Raw genomic sequence first — 17435 nt, forward strand, 5'->3', positions numbered from 1 at the left:
GTGTTTGCTCAAGGGCTCTACTTTAGGTGTGCTTCATTTCAGCTCCAAATTTTCCAGTGAACTCTGTATTTTGACATTGAGAAACAATGTTTTGGCACTGAACTATACTCAGAACATTTCACAATAAGCTCTTCTTATCAATTCACCATGTGATGTTTTCCTTTTTGCTAGGTCACAAATTATTCTTAGGTTAGTGCTTTTAAACTATAGTAACAGACACGAGTTGTGGATAGAAATGGTCTCTTAACTAGTTAGTAGTACTAATAGTGTGAACTAGTAAACATATTTTTACATGTCCATAAACATATTTTAGGGGATGGTGTTGGTTTTGTGGTGTTGATGGTTCTATTGCTGCTTTAAAAAAAAACTCGAGCAGGACAGAATGGTATTAAATGAAAAGTTATAGCTTTAACCCCTATTATACTAACTAAAGGTAATCACTTGGCATTATTTCCATTTTTAGATCTTCAGGTAGTTACCTCATCATTAGTTGTTTCCCTGTGTTTAGGTGGGTGTGATTTTCACACACTCCTCCAGCCAATAAAAGCACCAGCTTTTAATGAGCTGTGTCTCTTGCTTGACAAATGTTGACACTGACAGATCAGTTTGTCTCTGAGTGTTCAGTAAATTTTTTGGAAATTAAGCTTTGAATTTCTACAATGTGTTACATTAAACTCCTGTCATCATTTTGAACTTAACATATTTCATAAAACTGTTTATAGGACCTGTGTGCATTGCTAAGCATTTATTTGCTTAAAATCAAAGGTCTAAAAGTTTTTAAAAAATGTAAAATATTGGAGAGTATGAAAATACTGCAGAAAAGAGAAAAAGAATGATTAGAATTGAAGAGTGAAAAAGAAGAACTAGATGCAAATAATCTATAAGCTATATTCAACATATTTTCACATGACAATAATAATTTATAACACATTATGACATATTTATGTTGTATTTCAATTAACTTAGATATAGTTCTAAGACCACACAGTCTTTTCCTTCCTCTTTACACAAATATAGTTTTTTTTTTTTTTTTTGCACATCTCTTCTGGAATACACAAATATACTTTTCACTTTCAAAAGAAGGAAATTTGTTATGTACTTAGTCAATGACCCTTAACACATCACAATAATAGACTTGAAAAAGTCTGCTCCTACCTTCCTAAATCTGTATTTCCAAACGAACAGTATAAGTTATTCTCTCAATAATTCAATCTTTGGGCACATTAAAAATTGTATTTGAGAAGACTAAGCTTGTTAATAAACGTATAGATGAAAAACTTAGGAAAGGATTAGGATCTGTTAGAATGGCTACATCTAATTCTCAGTAACTACTAATATATATCAATGACCCACTATGACAGATAAGTAATTCATCTCACATTACATCTGCTTTCTCTTTAACCCTTCTCCCAGGTTTTGCTGGTTATTGTTTTTTATTAGTCATTTTTCATAATTTAAAAAAATATGCTTAAATTCTTTTTTTTCCATTTATTTTAGACAGTATCTCAATTCCTGCTCTACAAAATGAGGAAATAAGAACCCTACACTATCCTTTACTTCTCTGCCCCTAACTCCCAGGTTTTGCCAACTATACCATTACTTTTAAATTATCAGTATTTATAACATCAGTATTTACAACATTCACAGTACATTCTATACAAAAATCCAAGAATTCATAAAATAGGACAAAGTCTCGTGTTGTATAAAGCCTTTTAAAATAAAGTCTTGTTTTTATTTTATTTTTTTAAGTTTTTTTCCTTTTTTTTAAATTTATTTCAGAATATTACGGGGGCGACAGACACTTTGGTTACATAGATTGCCTTGCAGCACCCAGTCAGAGCTACAAGCGTGCCCATCCCCCAGCCTTGTTTTTAAGTAAAGCCATTTTAATAGTCTTGTTTGGTGAAGTCTTGATTTTTTTAATAGTTTTGTTTTATAAAGTCTTGTTCTTGTTTTAGTAAGTCTTCTAAGCTTTGTTTAGAGGTTAATTCTAAAAATTGGAAACAAACAGTATATACACTATTATGTTGATATTATTCATTGCAAAATTAAGTATTATGACTAGAGCTCAGGAGGAAGAAATGTAATCTTTGCCACTCAAAGGGAATGATTTAAGAATCAAAGTAAACTTAATTCTCTTTTCTTTTACTCCAATAATTCCTCAGCATCATGCCCCAGTTTATTTGGTTTCCTATAATGGAACGCGACTTTCTTGTGCAAGTTTTTCTTTTTTTCCTGAAGTTTCTTCTTGCCTCTTTTTCCTCATTAGACAAAAAGCATATGAACCTTTCACTATATCGTTAATGTAGTCCAGCTTCTCTTCCTATGCCACCCACCCCTAATTCAGGTCCTCTGTTTTTCTGCTACCTTTTAATAATACTTCATTTCTCAATAGAAATATATTTGCCATCCTAGATTAATCTCTAAAGTCTCCTTTTTCTCTCATAGTTCCCTTTGTCTTTTTGCTCTGCTTTTAAGCCCAGCCTTTTATTGAATTTGGAAAGGAGGGGCAATCGTATTTTTAATTTCCAATAATCTCCTCCTTGTCTGTTTTTGCAGAAAACCTTGTACTTTATAGATACCATTCCTTCATCCATCTCTGAAGATATTAACTAGAATTTTTAAAATTTGATTGTTTTCCCTAAGTCACCTGTTTTCTTTGATCCGTTATTTTCTTTATTCATCTTAGTCCTACTATCTGGTGCTGTTGGTTTTCCCCAGATATCTGACCGTCACTGGTTATCTGGTCATACCTATGAAAGAAAGACTAGGTTGATGAATTCAAGTAGCTCATTTGGATTTCCTCTGCTGTTAAGTAGGTTGTTTTTAGCAGGTATCACTGTAACTGGGAGAATTTATGTACAAGTGGGCAAGTCACGTCAACAGGTAGCCTTAAGACACGTGGGAAGAGAGCACAGAAATCATCAAGGTTCCACTCCCAAGATCAGAACAAGAGGGCTTTGCTTTGGTGGGGGTGCATCCTTTCACTGGGAGTCTGAGCCCTTCCAGACCACACTGTTCTCTTTGTTTAGCCATCCATTTGCAAATGTCACCATGTCAGTTTCACTGCACACATGCTCTGTGTGGGTGGACAGGAACAGCTTTTTTATCTTTATTTTTATTTTTATTATTTTTTCTGAGACTGTCTCGCTCAGTTGCCCCAGGTGGACTGCAGTGGCGTCATCACAGCTCACTGCAGCCCACAACTCTGGGGCTCAAGCCATCCTCCTGCCTGAAGTAGCTGGGACTATAGGGCTCCCAAGTAGCTGGGACTACAGGCTTACACCACCGTGACATTGGGATAATTTTTCTGGTTTTTTGTAGAGAAAATACAGGAGGCTGGTCTCAAACTTCTGAGGTTAAGTGATCCCCCCGTCTTGGCCTCCCAGAGTAGTAGGATTACAGGTGTGAGCCACCGCACCCGGCCTTGGAACAACTGTTTTGTACATAATCCTTTTGCCCACTTCCCTCACTGGTTCTCTATACCTGTCAATCCAAGCTACTCCAGGAAAGGTGGCTTACATCTATGCTGCAGCCTTTTGTGCTACGGCTTATGAGAGCAGATGCTTTCATCTGCTTTTTTCATGCCAGAGATTTGTCTTTGGTCTGCCGATGATTCCACTTTAGGAATCATCATTTGCCGTAAATAAATACATGCGTTAGGATAGTAAGGACTTTCTGGCACTTCTCATTAGAAGCTCATACAAGGGTTGTGTGGTATGAAGGAAAGAAGACAGCCTTTGGAGAAAGACAGAAATGGTTTTCGATTCTGTTCTGTCACTTACTAGCTGTGTAATTACATGACATTTATTCAAAGGCTATTTCCTCATCTGTGAAACACAGATAATGTCTTTTTCGTGGAGTTATAGTGAGAATTAAATGAATAAAGTGCTGACAAATAATGTATGTTCAAATGTTAGTTCCTTTCCACTGTAATGTCTTTTACCTAAATATCTTAGATCTAATAGGTAAGAAGATACGTATTAATATTTGGTCAATATATAGTTCTAAATAAAAAATTAAATCTGTCATTGGAAAATTCTTTCTTGATTATATATACATTAAGCTCAAATATTATCTTAGGTATGAGTTAACAATGTGTGACCATATCCTGCTTATTAGAGATCATTTATTGTAAGGTCTTCAAAAATTAGTTCTTGAAAACATAGGTTTCTCTTGAAGTGTTTTAGTTACTATGAAATGTGTATCTATTTGCTTACCTTTTGTATTATCACTACAGCTGTATACATTAGTTAAGGACAACAACCATCTAAAACAATTTTGAACATATTTCAAAATTGTTCACTTCAGGAACTTTGCAGTGCACTTTTCTCCCAGTAAAAATGCAATAAGGAAAACATTCAAATAAATATGTGCTAAGTCACATAGAAGCCAGGGTGAATAACGTGGAAAAAAGCACTTGTACTTTGATCTCCCATTTGTCCATTCTTTAGATAAAATACTTGCTCCCTTTTGCACTTGGAAAATGTAAACAAGTCTCCATATAAGGAAAAATGTTGTTTAACTTTTAAAGTATGACTAAACGAATCCAGTTCAGACTTGGGCTAAGTATGATGTGTTATCACAAGGTTCTTCTAATGTTTCAACTCGATTTTTGAATTGCTGTCTTGTAAAATAAAAATGTTCTGATAGCAAAGATTATTCTGAAATGTAGATCACGAGGAAGAAAGAAGACATTAAAAAGGAGCAACGTTTAACTGAAGTTATAGAGTCTGAAGTACGTATCATTTGGAGAATTAAGGTAAAACTCAGTGATCTTTTGTCTTGGCTGAAAGGAATCTTGGACTAAATTTGTTAATCACAATAAATATATAGACTAATTTGTATACATACTTCCCTCTGTTCTATATCTTTAAAGTTTTTAATTACTCTTACCAGTCTTAATGCAAACATGACTTTTATTTTAACCTCCCTTAGAATTTTGGAAAAAAATTCATATAGTCAACTGATAGGGAGATAATCTTGGTGAATAAACAAAATGATATAAAAGGTTTTTTTAACTTCATTAAAATTATAAGAATAAACCCTAAACTGTACTTTGAGGATTCAAGGACAGTAGGATGGGAAGAGGCGACAATTACTCTTTAAAATTCTGTGTCTTTTCTTTTTTAAAAACAGGAGTGCACTGTCTTTAAATTCAGACAAACTTTAAAAGTTTTTTCTTTTTTAATTATCATTTTCCTATAACCCAACAGTGCAAACAACACATGGAATAAAGGAACAATGTGGCAGAATTCTAATTCACATCCACATGGTGGTAATAAATGCGTAGATTATTTGACTTTAAGTAATCTCCAATAAAAGATGCCTAATAGCTTAATATTAACATTTTTTGCCACAAATGTTCGCCCAGCTCTTTCTTCTTCTCCTTACATTGCAGTTCTTGTACGTGTGTTTCCTCATTTCCTACACTTACTAGCTCTATTTAAATACCATTCTCTTGCTCACAAACCATCCCCTTAGAGAAAAGCTTAAATATGGCAGCCCATGGATGACTCATAAGTAGCCCACAGTTGTATTTTGTTGGCTAGCAAAATATTTTTAGCATTTTCAAATGAGTTACCAGTATTCAAGAATTTGGAGATTTCATAAAAAATTCCAGATGCCCAGCTTCTCTTGAAAGATCAGAAGATCTGACAACACAGGGCCCACAGTCTTCATGGCAACTGAGATTGCTCACAGCTGAGCATGCTCTGCAGCTCTCCAGAGCCCAGATCACACCCCATCACCTCCCCAGTACGATGTCCAGTGCCCTGTGCCATTTAGCATGCCTCTTGCTCTGTTTTTGTCTTACAGGAAACAGGAAAGTAACTTGTCTGGTTATACTCTTATTTTTTTTTAAAGGGGTGGGGAACAATGAAAAAGAAAAGCAAGTCAGGTGTTTCAAAAACGGGGGCAGTAGGCATATTTCTTTGTGGAAACGAAGATGACTTTGTGTTTACTGTGCAAAGCGTGTCTGTGCTGAAAGAATCAACTTAACCTCAATAAGAGCCTGTGTGCAAAAGAGAAAAGCATGAAAAAAATGTAATGAATTTGTTTTCAAGATGGAACAAAATAAGTGGAACTTTCATAAAATGCAATTACATATTAAATGAAAGAATATTTTCCTTTTTCTAATCCACTTCACTCATTTATGTAACTCAAGTGACCCTGTAGGTATTGAGTATGACCGCCATTTAGAAACACACCCAGATATTGCCATACACATCACATCTATCCCCTGTCCTACTTCTATGTCCTGAGACAGTAAACAGCAAAGGCTGTCCAGACCGGCAATGATTTTCCTCCACTTCCTGGTCTGAGCAGTCGTACACAAAGATAAGGGCAGCAGCTGTAAAAATTCCTATTAACTTTCCAACTCCATGCTCCTTCCTCCTCAAAGGGCCTCTCTCTCTCTAGGGCCCTACGCTGGCAAAATGCCCATATTAAGACCTGAAGCCTTCCCCTTGCTAATATGGTTCTATTCATTTCACAAGGTCATAGGCCTTCAGTAACAGCTGCAAATGCTCAGGGCAGATCTCCAAACCCAGCTCAACCCCCGTGGGAGGGAGCAGAGAGCCTGTTCAAGACAGCAGCCAAACCTCTAGTCTGTACAAATGTCATGAGCAGATCAGTAGCTACAGGGTGATGCCAAAAGTTCTCAGGCTCCCAATTTTAGGGAAAAGGAAAGGAGACTGATCAACTGTGTCTCAATCAACTCTGCATCCCCAAGACTGATCAGTCTTGGGGCATAGATCAAGTCTTTGATAAATGTTTGCTTACTATTGAATGTGGCTCTACTCTCCCTGGAGTATCAGCAGGCATCTATCCTTGACTCCCCCTCATTACTTCGGTCCAACCTCCAATAGTAATACTACCTCATCTTAAAGTCCACAAAGTGCTTCCACAAGGCTTCTCTTACTTGATGCAATCGGGACAGTTGCAAGGGAGGTAGGATTGGTTTAGTAGTCTTTTCAATTTACAGAAGGGAAAATAGAACTTGAGAGTTTACTGTGATATGTTCAAAGTCAAAGAATGAGTGCTGGGCCTCATGTTTACCACACTTTCATCCAGGCCACAATAAACCAGAAATATGAATAGGGAGATAACACTAAAAAATATGAATTATGAAACTGTAGCCCTTTATAGAGAAAAACACATTATCCAAAACAGATGTTCTGTAACAAAAGCAATATTACATAATTAGGAAACACAATTCAGAAAAAAATTAAGATTTTAAAAATGTTTTTATATAGAAATATTTTACAAAGATTTTACAACATAGCAAATCATTGTCATACTGTAGAAAGATGAAGAACAAGATTAAACCTCAAGAATAAAGAAAGCACTCATAGCAATGTATTGCAGTCTCCATGAAAGTGCATCAACGGTTAAGGCAAAGTACCACGTTGGTACTGACATACTGCAAACTGACTTGTAAAACAGTTTCTAAAAATATATACCATTTTCTCCTCTACTCAAAGACATTTGAAAGGGATACTTTTATGAATGTTCTTGCTCTAGAACAATGTAGAAGTAACTCCTGGGTATAAAACAGTGAAAGTCAAAATGTTCTACCTGAGTGTGTTAAAAGTAAATCAAATGATTTCTAAAACAAAACCTTTACAAGTGTGGGCTTCCTTTCTACATGTAACTCGTCAGACTGAAGGCTTACTCCCTCATATTCTACAATAGAGCTCATTAATGACAGTAGCATGAGTTAAATTAGGCCTTTGTCTTTCTGTGTGGCTTTTGGCTTCTGGTTTCTATGGCCAAACTACTGACATATTTGAAGTCCTTATGCATTCACTGTGTTATAAATCTACTTTACAGCTTTGCTTCTACCTGTAGCTTACATGATAGCCATTTTATGCAGTGCTACATATGCTGAATACAATATGTTGCCCTATCTGATAATAAAAATACAAAGGTGCTCTTTAAAGTTAAACCAGGAACCTTATTAGAGAATTCTAGTTAAATATTTTGTTTTTCCAGAAACATGTAAGTCCCTTAAGATCAAAAAGATCAATAAGGATAATACTGGTTATCAAACTTTAATCTTCACACTTGGAGAAGAATTTGTTTTTATACTATAACTGACAATAAGATACAAAAAAAAGTAAATTAGCCAGACTTGAACAGACATGAGTTTTAAGGAAAACTGACATATCTGAATTCTAGTACAGATAATTAAGTATCTGCCAAAGAACAACTTAATGCACATGACTAACCACTCTTTTATGCAAATTTTATCTACTCATGAGAAATAGGGGGTGTTCAGTGTTATCAAAATCTTCATAACTGAGTTTTTCTTTTCCTATTTTTTTCCATGTCTAAACATAAGGGAAATTAACCATTTCATTTCTGCTGACTTAGGTTTCCTAAATAGCTTTTAGTCCTCAAGGCACAGCTGTGGTAAAAACAGAGAGAAAAACCCAGCCATTTATTGGAATTCTGCAGTATGAAATAAGCACATGTGCTCTCTCTATATAATCTAGTAACAGGGATAGCAACAGTTAAAACTGTCTTAAACATCAGATGTATTAGCTTGATTTTCATTCCTAACTTCTTTTGTATCAGGACAACAAACAAAGAGTTGGTTCCCCAGAGTTTTTTGGGCGAATCGGAAATACATACTGTGGCCCATTGCCACAAAGGAGACTGAAATCAATACGAGCAAGCCAAAAGCTTCAGGATTTGGAGCCAGGATGACCATGATGAAGTGCAGAAGATCAAGAAGATAGTTCATGGAATTCTGTACACCATTTATAATGCCTCTTTCAGATTCAATTACATTTTCTTGTAGCAACTGTGTCACAGTTAAATCAAAGGACCAAAGACCTATAAATAAAAGATTTTTGAAAGGATCAGATTTTAGTTTACAGCCATATATTTCAGATTTACAGATAAGTTTGTTGACATATGCAAAATACACATTTAGCCCCACTATCTTTAAGTCACCTAATATATATTTATCATAGCCTTGCCTTAGAGAATTATTTTTCATTAATAAGTATTGGGTTATTAGCGGATTCAAGAAATAACTTTTATAGTCACTAGGCAAAAGTAAGTCCAATCTACAAACTTATTAGGTCTGTTTTTCTGTGATTATTCATACTACAAAAGCAAAACTTTCAAATCAGAGACATCATAAATCCTATTACAGTGTAAGTACTGGTATTTTTAAAGTTTATGACCCAATATATGGTTATGGCTAAAGTATAAGGAAACTTTAAACCATTGTTACATTTACTGTTTGAGTTCTAAAGCCCCTACAATAAAGCTGTCTTGCTTGAATATTAATGCCTTCAATAAATTAATGAGCTGCTTTGTAGCACAAGATAAATATGGTTTCATTTCAAAAACGAATTCGGTCAGAGATAATTCATTGGTACTCTATTAATGATTACTTAAATTTTGCTTTGTAAGAAGTCTTTACATTATGTTTCCTTACAGAGCTATAAAATCCATTTGTGTGGCAAAGTATGTAATAAATACATATCAGCTAGAGAGGACTCTTGAAGGATTTTTTTTTCGAACTGCCATGTCTTTAAAAAAAAAAAAAAATACTACTTTTTTTTTTTTTATGTTGTCCCATGGAAATATTCTCTAAATTATAGTTCTTTTGGTTAGAGTTATTATAAAGATTCTAAATGCCTTGATGGCAGTATAATTACTGTAACTAATATCTTTTAAAAATTAAATTACATTAAAAGAGTAACACTTAAAATACTTCAAAAACAATTTTCAAGCTTAAAATATGTTGTAAGTATATGTACATACACATGCATATATACATATACAAATATATTTTAAGCTATAAAATAAAAATTTCATAATTAAAGACCAGATTATATATATAAAAATAAGTCATGAATTTTGCTTAAATTAACATTCAGGGAATATTTCAGACCATTTATTGATGGATTCTTTGCACCCATATTCCAAAAAGATACTGTAGTTCATTAATATACAAAAAGAGATTTCTTACCAACTCTAGCAGCAATGACGCCTGCAAACAGCAGACTGACGGAGATTATGGGCACAGGCTTAGGACTGGTCTCCAGAATGGTATTAGCAGGATCAGACCCGTTTGACATGTATATTTCAGTTATAATGGCGGTTTCAGGTATTTTGGTAGGTGTAATTGACTCTGCTGGAATGAACCTTGAACGGATATCTTCAAAAGGAGAAACAGACAAGTCCAAGGGGCTTCCCGGCATGAACACAGAGATCACACACAAGGTCAAACAGGAAAGCTGTGCCAATCCTGAGATCAGACCAGTCCGAACCAGACCACATTTTCGACGTAGCCAGGTAAAAGCCACAGTTCCCATTATTCCAGTTACAGCTGATGCTCCCATCAAAATGCTGAGAATGGAACCACTCAGCCCCTGAGTGTAGGCGTACCCTGTAGTGATGCAGTCGAAGCCAAGGACAGTCATATAAAGGAAAGCAAGACCCATGCCAGCCAGGAACACTGGCTGGTTGTAGTAGGAGATCCATCCATCTCGGAAGGTGCGGAAGGGCTCAGCCATCTGGGAGGCACAGGTGGGCTCTTGCTCATGTTCAAGCTCATGGACATTAGAGTCTTTCTCACCCATTAGATGAGTTCCTTCAAGAGGATTTGGCTCAGTATCTGTTAATAAAAGATACCATTATGGGGGGGGGGACATGAGGGATAAAAGCTGATTATCCTACTCAGTACTTTTTCTTTTCCTATTTCCCTTCCCCGTGGTTACTACTTTACTCCTTGGTTACTACTTTATAATATGTATTTTCTTTTAGTAATAATCCAAGAATTCCAGCCAAGGAACAATCTCCAAGTACCATTTTTATTAAATAAAATACACTTATAACTTTGACTCAAGCAGTACAAAAGCAATTGATGTAATCAAAACATTTGTACCCCCATAATATTCAGAAATTTAAAAAAATACTATTTATCTCTCTTTTTTTTTTCTTTCTCTTAAAAATTATACTCTCACCGAAATAAATAGCAGGAAAACTCATCAGATAAAATATAAAAAGTTTCTGGGAAAACATAGCATCTTATTTCTGGGGCCCTGTTAAGATTCCATTTACCCAGAAGCCCAACTTCTTCTGCTCCTGAGACATGCCCATCTTCATTCCTCACTCCCCTCCACTGTCCTACAAATGGCCATGCAACTCGCTCTTTATCTATTCCAAGGGATTCTCCTGTTCTCTTTTTTCCCACTGTTCTTCCCACTCCTGTGACTCAACTTTGCCCAGCCATTTCTCAACTAATTGTCCCTCTGTGCCTACTGCTCACATCAAGGAAAAGGGCCAGGGGCCCTGTTGCAACCCCATTAGGTGCAACCCAGAGTTGTTCCCTGGACCCCCAAAAGCCTGGTTTTGCCTCATCTACCAAAGTGATATATTTAATCTCATCCAGGCCTTCACTGGTAATAAAACCTGATATTAATTCAAAACAGTTTGATCTTCACCAACATTTAAGGTCTTAACATCAGAATAAAAGGACTGATCATTGTGTTCAGTTTACCTTTGTGTAAATTCAGCTGTTTCAATTCAGTTTCCTCTACTTTAAGAGCAGCTTTCACAGCTAGAGCAGGAGTTTTCTGGTAAACCTTCCAGAGCAGAAAGTACTCCACACACATGGATACCAGATTCCATCCCGAAATGAAACCACAGCCAATAACTGCGGAGCCAAACGTCATAATCTGGCCAACAACCATGGGGGCCAAGATGTTGGTTAACTGGTCAATCCTTCGAACTGTAGCATTCATGTCTACAGAGATGGGTGGAAAAAGCAGATAAGTGTGCAAACCTATCAAAGAGAGATCACCCATTTACATAACACAAAGTCATAAACCAAGAGTACAGATTCCTAAAATATGAATTTCTAAAAGCATTATGTGAGAAAACTATTTTGTTAGAAAAACAATTGTTGTTTGGATCAAGTCACACTAAATTTGCCTCAAAAATCATATTTCCTGTGGTATTATATAAATTAGTCTAATATCAGCTTTTAAAATGAGTATAAGCTTTTGCACAGCCAAGGAAACTATCATTAGAGCGAACAGACAGCCTACAGAATGAGAGAAAATATCTGCTCTCTACACATCCGATAAAGGGCTCATAACAAGAATCTATCTAGAACTTAAAAAAATCAACAAGAAAAAAAATCAAACAATCCCATCAATAAATGGGCAAAGGAAATGAACAGAAACTTTTCAAAAGAAGACAGAATAATGGCCAGCAAACATATAAAAAAATGCTCAACATCTCTAATCATTAGAGAAATGCAAATCAAAACCACAATGAGATATCACCTAACCCCAGGGAGATTGGCCTCTATCAAAAAATCCCAAAACAACAAATGCTGGTGAGGATGTGGAGAGGCAGGAACACTCTTACACTGCCGGTGGGACTGCAAATTAGTGCAGCCTCTATGGAAAAGAATTTGGAAATACCTCAAAGAGCTAAAAACAGAAATACCATTCAACCCAGCAATAGCACTATTAATCATCTACCCAAAAGAGCAAAAGATATTCTATAGTAAAGACATCTGCACCCGAATGTTTATGGCAGCACGATTCACTATTGCAAGGATGTGGAAACAACCCAAGTACCCGTCAATTCATGAGTGGATTATTAAAATTTGGTATATGTATACCACGGAATATTACTGAATTATAAGAAACGACAGTGATCTAGCACCTCTTATATTTTCATGGATTGAACTTGAGCCCATTATCCGAAGTGAGGTATCACAAGATCAGAAGAATGGGCTCCACTTGCACTCACCATCAGATTGGCACTAACTGATTAACACTATGGTGCTCACACGGTAGTAATATTCTCCAGGGATTAGAGGGATTGGGGGGGTGGTAAACTCACAACTAAAGGACACGGTGAGCATCGTAGAGGGGAAGGGCACACTTCTAATCCCTGCTTGAGTGAGGCAAAGACATAAAATGTAACCAAAATGTTTGTACTCTCATAATACCCTGAAATAAAAAAACAAAAACAAACAAAAAAAACTAAAAAAGAAAATGAGTATAAGAGTGATTCTATATTCATTTTTTAACAAATATTTGTTAAATGCCTGTTATAAGCTAGGCACCATTCTTAACAGTTTAAAGAAGACAAGTAACATCCTTCCCTGTCTTCATGCATTTACATTCTCACAGGAAAGAAAAAGACAATAAATCAACAAGTGTGCGTGTGTGTGTGTGTGTGTGTATAGCATATGTCAGATGTTCATTAAATACTATGGTGAAAAATAATGCAGAAAAAGAGCTTTGAGAATGCTCAGGAGAATGTTCTAAATTAGACAAAGTCAGGGAAGGACTCACTGAGAAAAAAGAGAGCATCACAGCAAAGACCTACAGTGGAAGAAGGCAAAGAGTGGGCCATGTGGATGCTAGTGAAAAGAGAATTCCAGACCCAGGGAAACGCACATGTCCTAGGGCAGGAGGAGCAGGTCCAGGGTGTTAGAGGAACAGCAAAGAGATCAGTAGGGCTGGAGCAGGGCAAGGAGGGAAAGGATAGAAGAGACAAGATCAGAGAGTGAGGGGAGTCTGGCCCAATCAGGTAAGCTCTTATGAACATTATATGGACTTTGACTTTTACACTGAGTCAGGAAGCCTTGGGAAGGTTTTGAATACAGAGGTGGCATACTCTGACATATTTTTAAAGGTTCTTTTTGGCTGCTGTGTTGAGAAAAGACTACAGAGTGAGGGTAAGGGGGTTCACAGACAAAAGCAGAGGCAAGGAGACAACTAAGAGATGATGGTGGGCAGTAACCAGGAAAGTAATAGTGACAGGGAGAAATAGGTAGAATCAGGAGGACTTGCTAACAGATTAGATATGGGGTGCAAGAGAAAGGGAGGAATCATGTATGACTCTAAAGTGTGTTTGTTTTTGTTTTATGCCGAGCAACGGATGAGAGAATAGAGTTATCATTTACTGAAAAACAGACGACTTCAGAAGAATCAGGTTTAGCACAAAAGAACAAGTGCTTGGTTTCAAAGATGCTGATTTTGATAGGCCTACTAAAATTTAAGAGGCCACATCAGGCAGGCAGTTAAATATATTAGGCTGGAGTTTGGGGAATAAATATGAGCCAGATTTGGGAGTTATCAGCTGGTTGGTTTTTAAAGCAATGAGACTAGATAAGATCACCACAGAAATGTGTGTAGATTGAGAAGAGACAAGGTCTGAGAACTGAACACTGGGAACACCAAGGTTTAGAGGTTAGAAAGGTGAGAAGAAACTAGCAAAAGAGGAGAAAAGTGAGGGGAGTGTGGTGTCCTCGAAGCCAAGAGGTGACAGTGTTTCAAAGAGGTGAGAGTAGTCAATTATGTCAAGTACTACCCATAGGTCAAGAAAGATGAGCACTAAGAAACCCCAGATTACTCACATGAAAGATGCTGGGGACCTTGAAAAGAGCAGAGTAGTAACGGCAGTGCCTGATTAAAGTTGGTTTAAGAGACTTCAAGGCACATCATTTATATTATATTTTGAGTCACTTCGCCTAGAGCACAATGTGAATGTTGTCCCGTGGCCTTATGGAAGCAAGGTCCTGACCAAAGACAGGAATTGGAAATAGACAATTCTTTTTGATACATTTTGCTGAACCAAAGAATAAAGAAATGGGGTGGTAGAGGGGGAAGTGCAGTAAAGACAGGGATTTTTAAGAAGAGCAAAATTAAGGCACGTTTATGTGCTGCCTGGAATGGTATAGTAGATGAGGTGGGTAGAATCTACGGCACACATGGAAGAATTGCTCTCAAACAGGAACAAACAATGCATCAGTAGTAATGAGTGGGGGCCACATATATGGCTTCAGGTACAGGTAGGAACAGAGATATGATGGCGAGATCACATGGAAATTCGTTTTTCATTTCTTCCACTTTCTCAGTAAAATACAAAGCAAGGTCATTGGTGAAAGTCAGGATCAGGGAGGAGGACCTGAATGTGTGAGGTGAGAGGAAAAAAAAGAAGGAATCAGAAAAAACAGCATGATCATCTGACAGTATGAAAGGGCCAACTTGAACCCAGTGGTCTTGGACCTTAAGCAACAACAATGAACAAGGTCATTTGCTTTTCTCCAGCCATGTTCTACCGTAGAGAGTTGGATATAACCATGGTTTACCAAACAAAAGTGACAAAAGGAGAGGGGGCCAAGTGAGCTGAGGGTATAGCTAGGAAGTGATCATATAATCATGACTGACCTTGGAATTTAAGCTGAGTGAAAAAGAGACAAGAGAGGGGTCAGGGACAGTGTAATTAATGACTTGTTGGTGCCAATCAGCTTGGAGGATTGTTGAGGCTGTGAGTGAGGGAGTGGCTGGAACGATAGAAGGTGGTTGTTCAAGATATGGATGCCTATGATTGAGATTATGGAAGGGGAGGGTTTAGTGATGATGACAAGGTCTAGAGTTTGACATGTAAATATACCTGAGTCAGAGTGGAGGACAAGATGGACAAAGAAGAGGAAGTTAAGAAGATGCTTACTACAAAGAAATGATAAATATTCGAAATGATGATATGCTAATTACCCTGACCCGCTATATACTATATGTATTGCAACATCACTGTGTACTCCATAAATATGTACAATTATTATGTATCAATAAAAAAACCCAAAAACTTAAAAAAAAAAAAAAAAGAAAATGACCTATTTTCCCATTCCCCATCTCCCACAGCACAGTAAAAATTAATGAGAGAAGTCTTTAACAATCATTTGGGTCACCTCAAAGGAAAAGCAATACGTAACTAATAAGCAAATTAACAGAAAATTGCCTTTATTCCTTCTCTAATTCTTCCTGGTCCTCAATTACTTTCCAATTAGTCCTATGGGTGTATAATGCTTACATGATAACAGGAGAACTTTGATACACGTCACCTTTCACTTGAGAGGCAAAGGCAGCTTTCATCAAGCTTGTATTCGACCGTCTTTGCAGAGGCTTCGCTAACGTCCATCTGTCCCTCATTAATAAGTTTCCAACTAAAGAAGTGTAGAACCAATCCAAATAACTCAATAATTTGAATCTAAAAACCTAGTAACTAAAGAAAATATATACTTGGATCTGAAAGCCCCTGAACAACAATAAAATTATTTCAGTTAAAATTATTACTCTTTCAGTTTTCAAGTGCTCATGGAGTTTTTTCCAATGTCACCAATTTCTATCTTTTATATAATACTTAGGAAGTTAATAATATTTAGGTGTCAGTACAAATGCAGTGTTAGAAAACAGCTTTCATTTTTCTGAAGCAGAATGAATTAAATGATTTTTTTAAAGACCTAACCATTTACTGGTTAACAGGCTAGAAAAGAGTCTTCTGAATATGTAAACATATGCTCTTTACAAATTTATATTTATTCTTATATAAACTTACATGTGTTTGATTCCAATTTAACTTTTCAGCTATAGCTGAGGCACAGAACGTGACATTAAATAAGTACTTCTGTTATAAAGGGTGTATTACATCTCATAGAAGTACAATTTTAAAAAAAGATTTGCTGAGAAAATAGCAGCTAGAAGGTTTATCTACCTCAAATATGAAATCAATTTTTAATTAATAGAGCTTAAACATGAAAATTTATCTGCCATACTTGATCAAGCTAACCAGTACCAATTTTTTTTCCAGAATGATGGGCAAGAAAAAATCTCAGCAGATATTAATAAAAAATGATCCTCAAAGGAAACAGGGAAGGAAACAAAGCAATAGATAGAGTAAAAGGTCTGGAAAATGGAATTGAGTTTCAAACAGGTTAGATAGGCTAAAGATCATGGCATAAGGGAATGTTTTAGTAAAATATTATACTAAGTCGATTACCTGCAAAGTACCTAAATTAGTTAACAAATTAGTTAGTAGTATTTGTGTGAAAAACAATACCTTTTCTGGAGCTTTCTAAACTGGATATGGTTAACAGCTGTATTTTGGCCTGTTACCACTGAATTCTAAAGGTTTTTGACCTTGCTAGGGAAAATTTCTGCTGTTCTTTACCCTCAGTGACACAGCTTCTAATTTTAAAACTATCTCTAAAAATAGAGACACTGGGATGAGGAAATGGGTGCAATGAACACCCAGCTCCCAGCCTTTACGTTTCACATGCACACCCCTCCCCTGCACCTTTTATACACTTGCACACACACAATGCACACAATGAAGGCTTCCCAGCCCAGTCCCCTACCTAGGTTTCTAACAGTCTTTGCCAGCAATCTCAAAAATCAGCCTGCATAAACGTAAATTATTCCTGACTGGAGTAGGAGTGTCTGTGTGTACAGAGACACACACAGGAACCCAATGCAGCAACTGGAGTCCCCTCTGGGTGTACTCTTCCCCTCTCTTCTATTTTTCCTTTATCCTCTTCCTTTTTCTCCATGCTCCTTTAACTCTGCTATTGCAGAAATGGCACCAAAAATCCATGGTTAGATGCT

The 17435-nt window shown here is 36.5% G+C and overlaps 1 protein-coding gene across 2 annotated transcripts in view; it reads right to left on the reverse strand.

Moving 5' to 3' along the window:
* Window positions 1–7228: 7228 nt before the first annotated feature.
* Window positions 7229–17435, reverse strand: part of SLC40A1 (solute carrier family 40 (iron-regulated transporter), member 1) — a 24634-nt gene continuing 14427 nt past the window's right edge. For both annotated transcript variants that reach the window (XM_012663649.1, XM_012663648.1), the window contains exons 7-9: window positions 11525–11770; window positions 9992–10639; window positions 7229–8841 (exon numbers count right to left, since the gene is read on the reverse strand). In XM_012663649.1, the coding sequence (XP_012519103.1) occupies window positions 8528–8841; window positions 9992–10639; window positions 11525–11770 (1208 nt within the window). In that variant the 3' untranslated portion in view covers window positions 7229–8527. The remainder of the gene's footprint in view (window positions 8842–9991; window positions 10640–11524; window positions 11771–17435) is intronic.

The sequence above is a fragment of the Propithecus coquereli genome, unplaced genomic scaffold (assembly GCF_000956105.1).
Source record: "Propithecus coquereli isolate 6110/MARCELLA unplaced genomic scaffold, Pcoq_1.0 Scaffold82, whole genome shotgun sequence".
In the NCBI taxonomy this organism is placed as follows: Eukaryota; Metazoa; Chordata; class Mammalia; order Primates; family Indriidae; genus Propithecus; species Propithecus coquereli.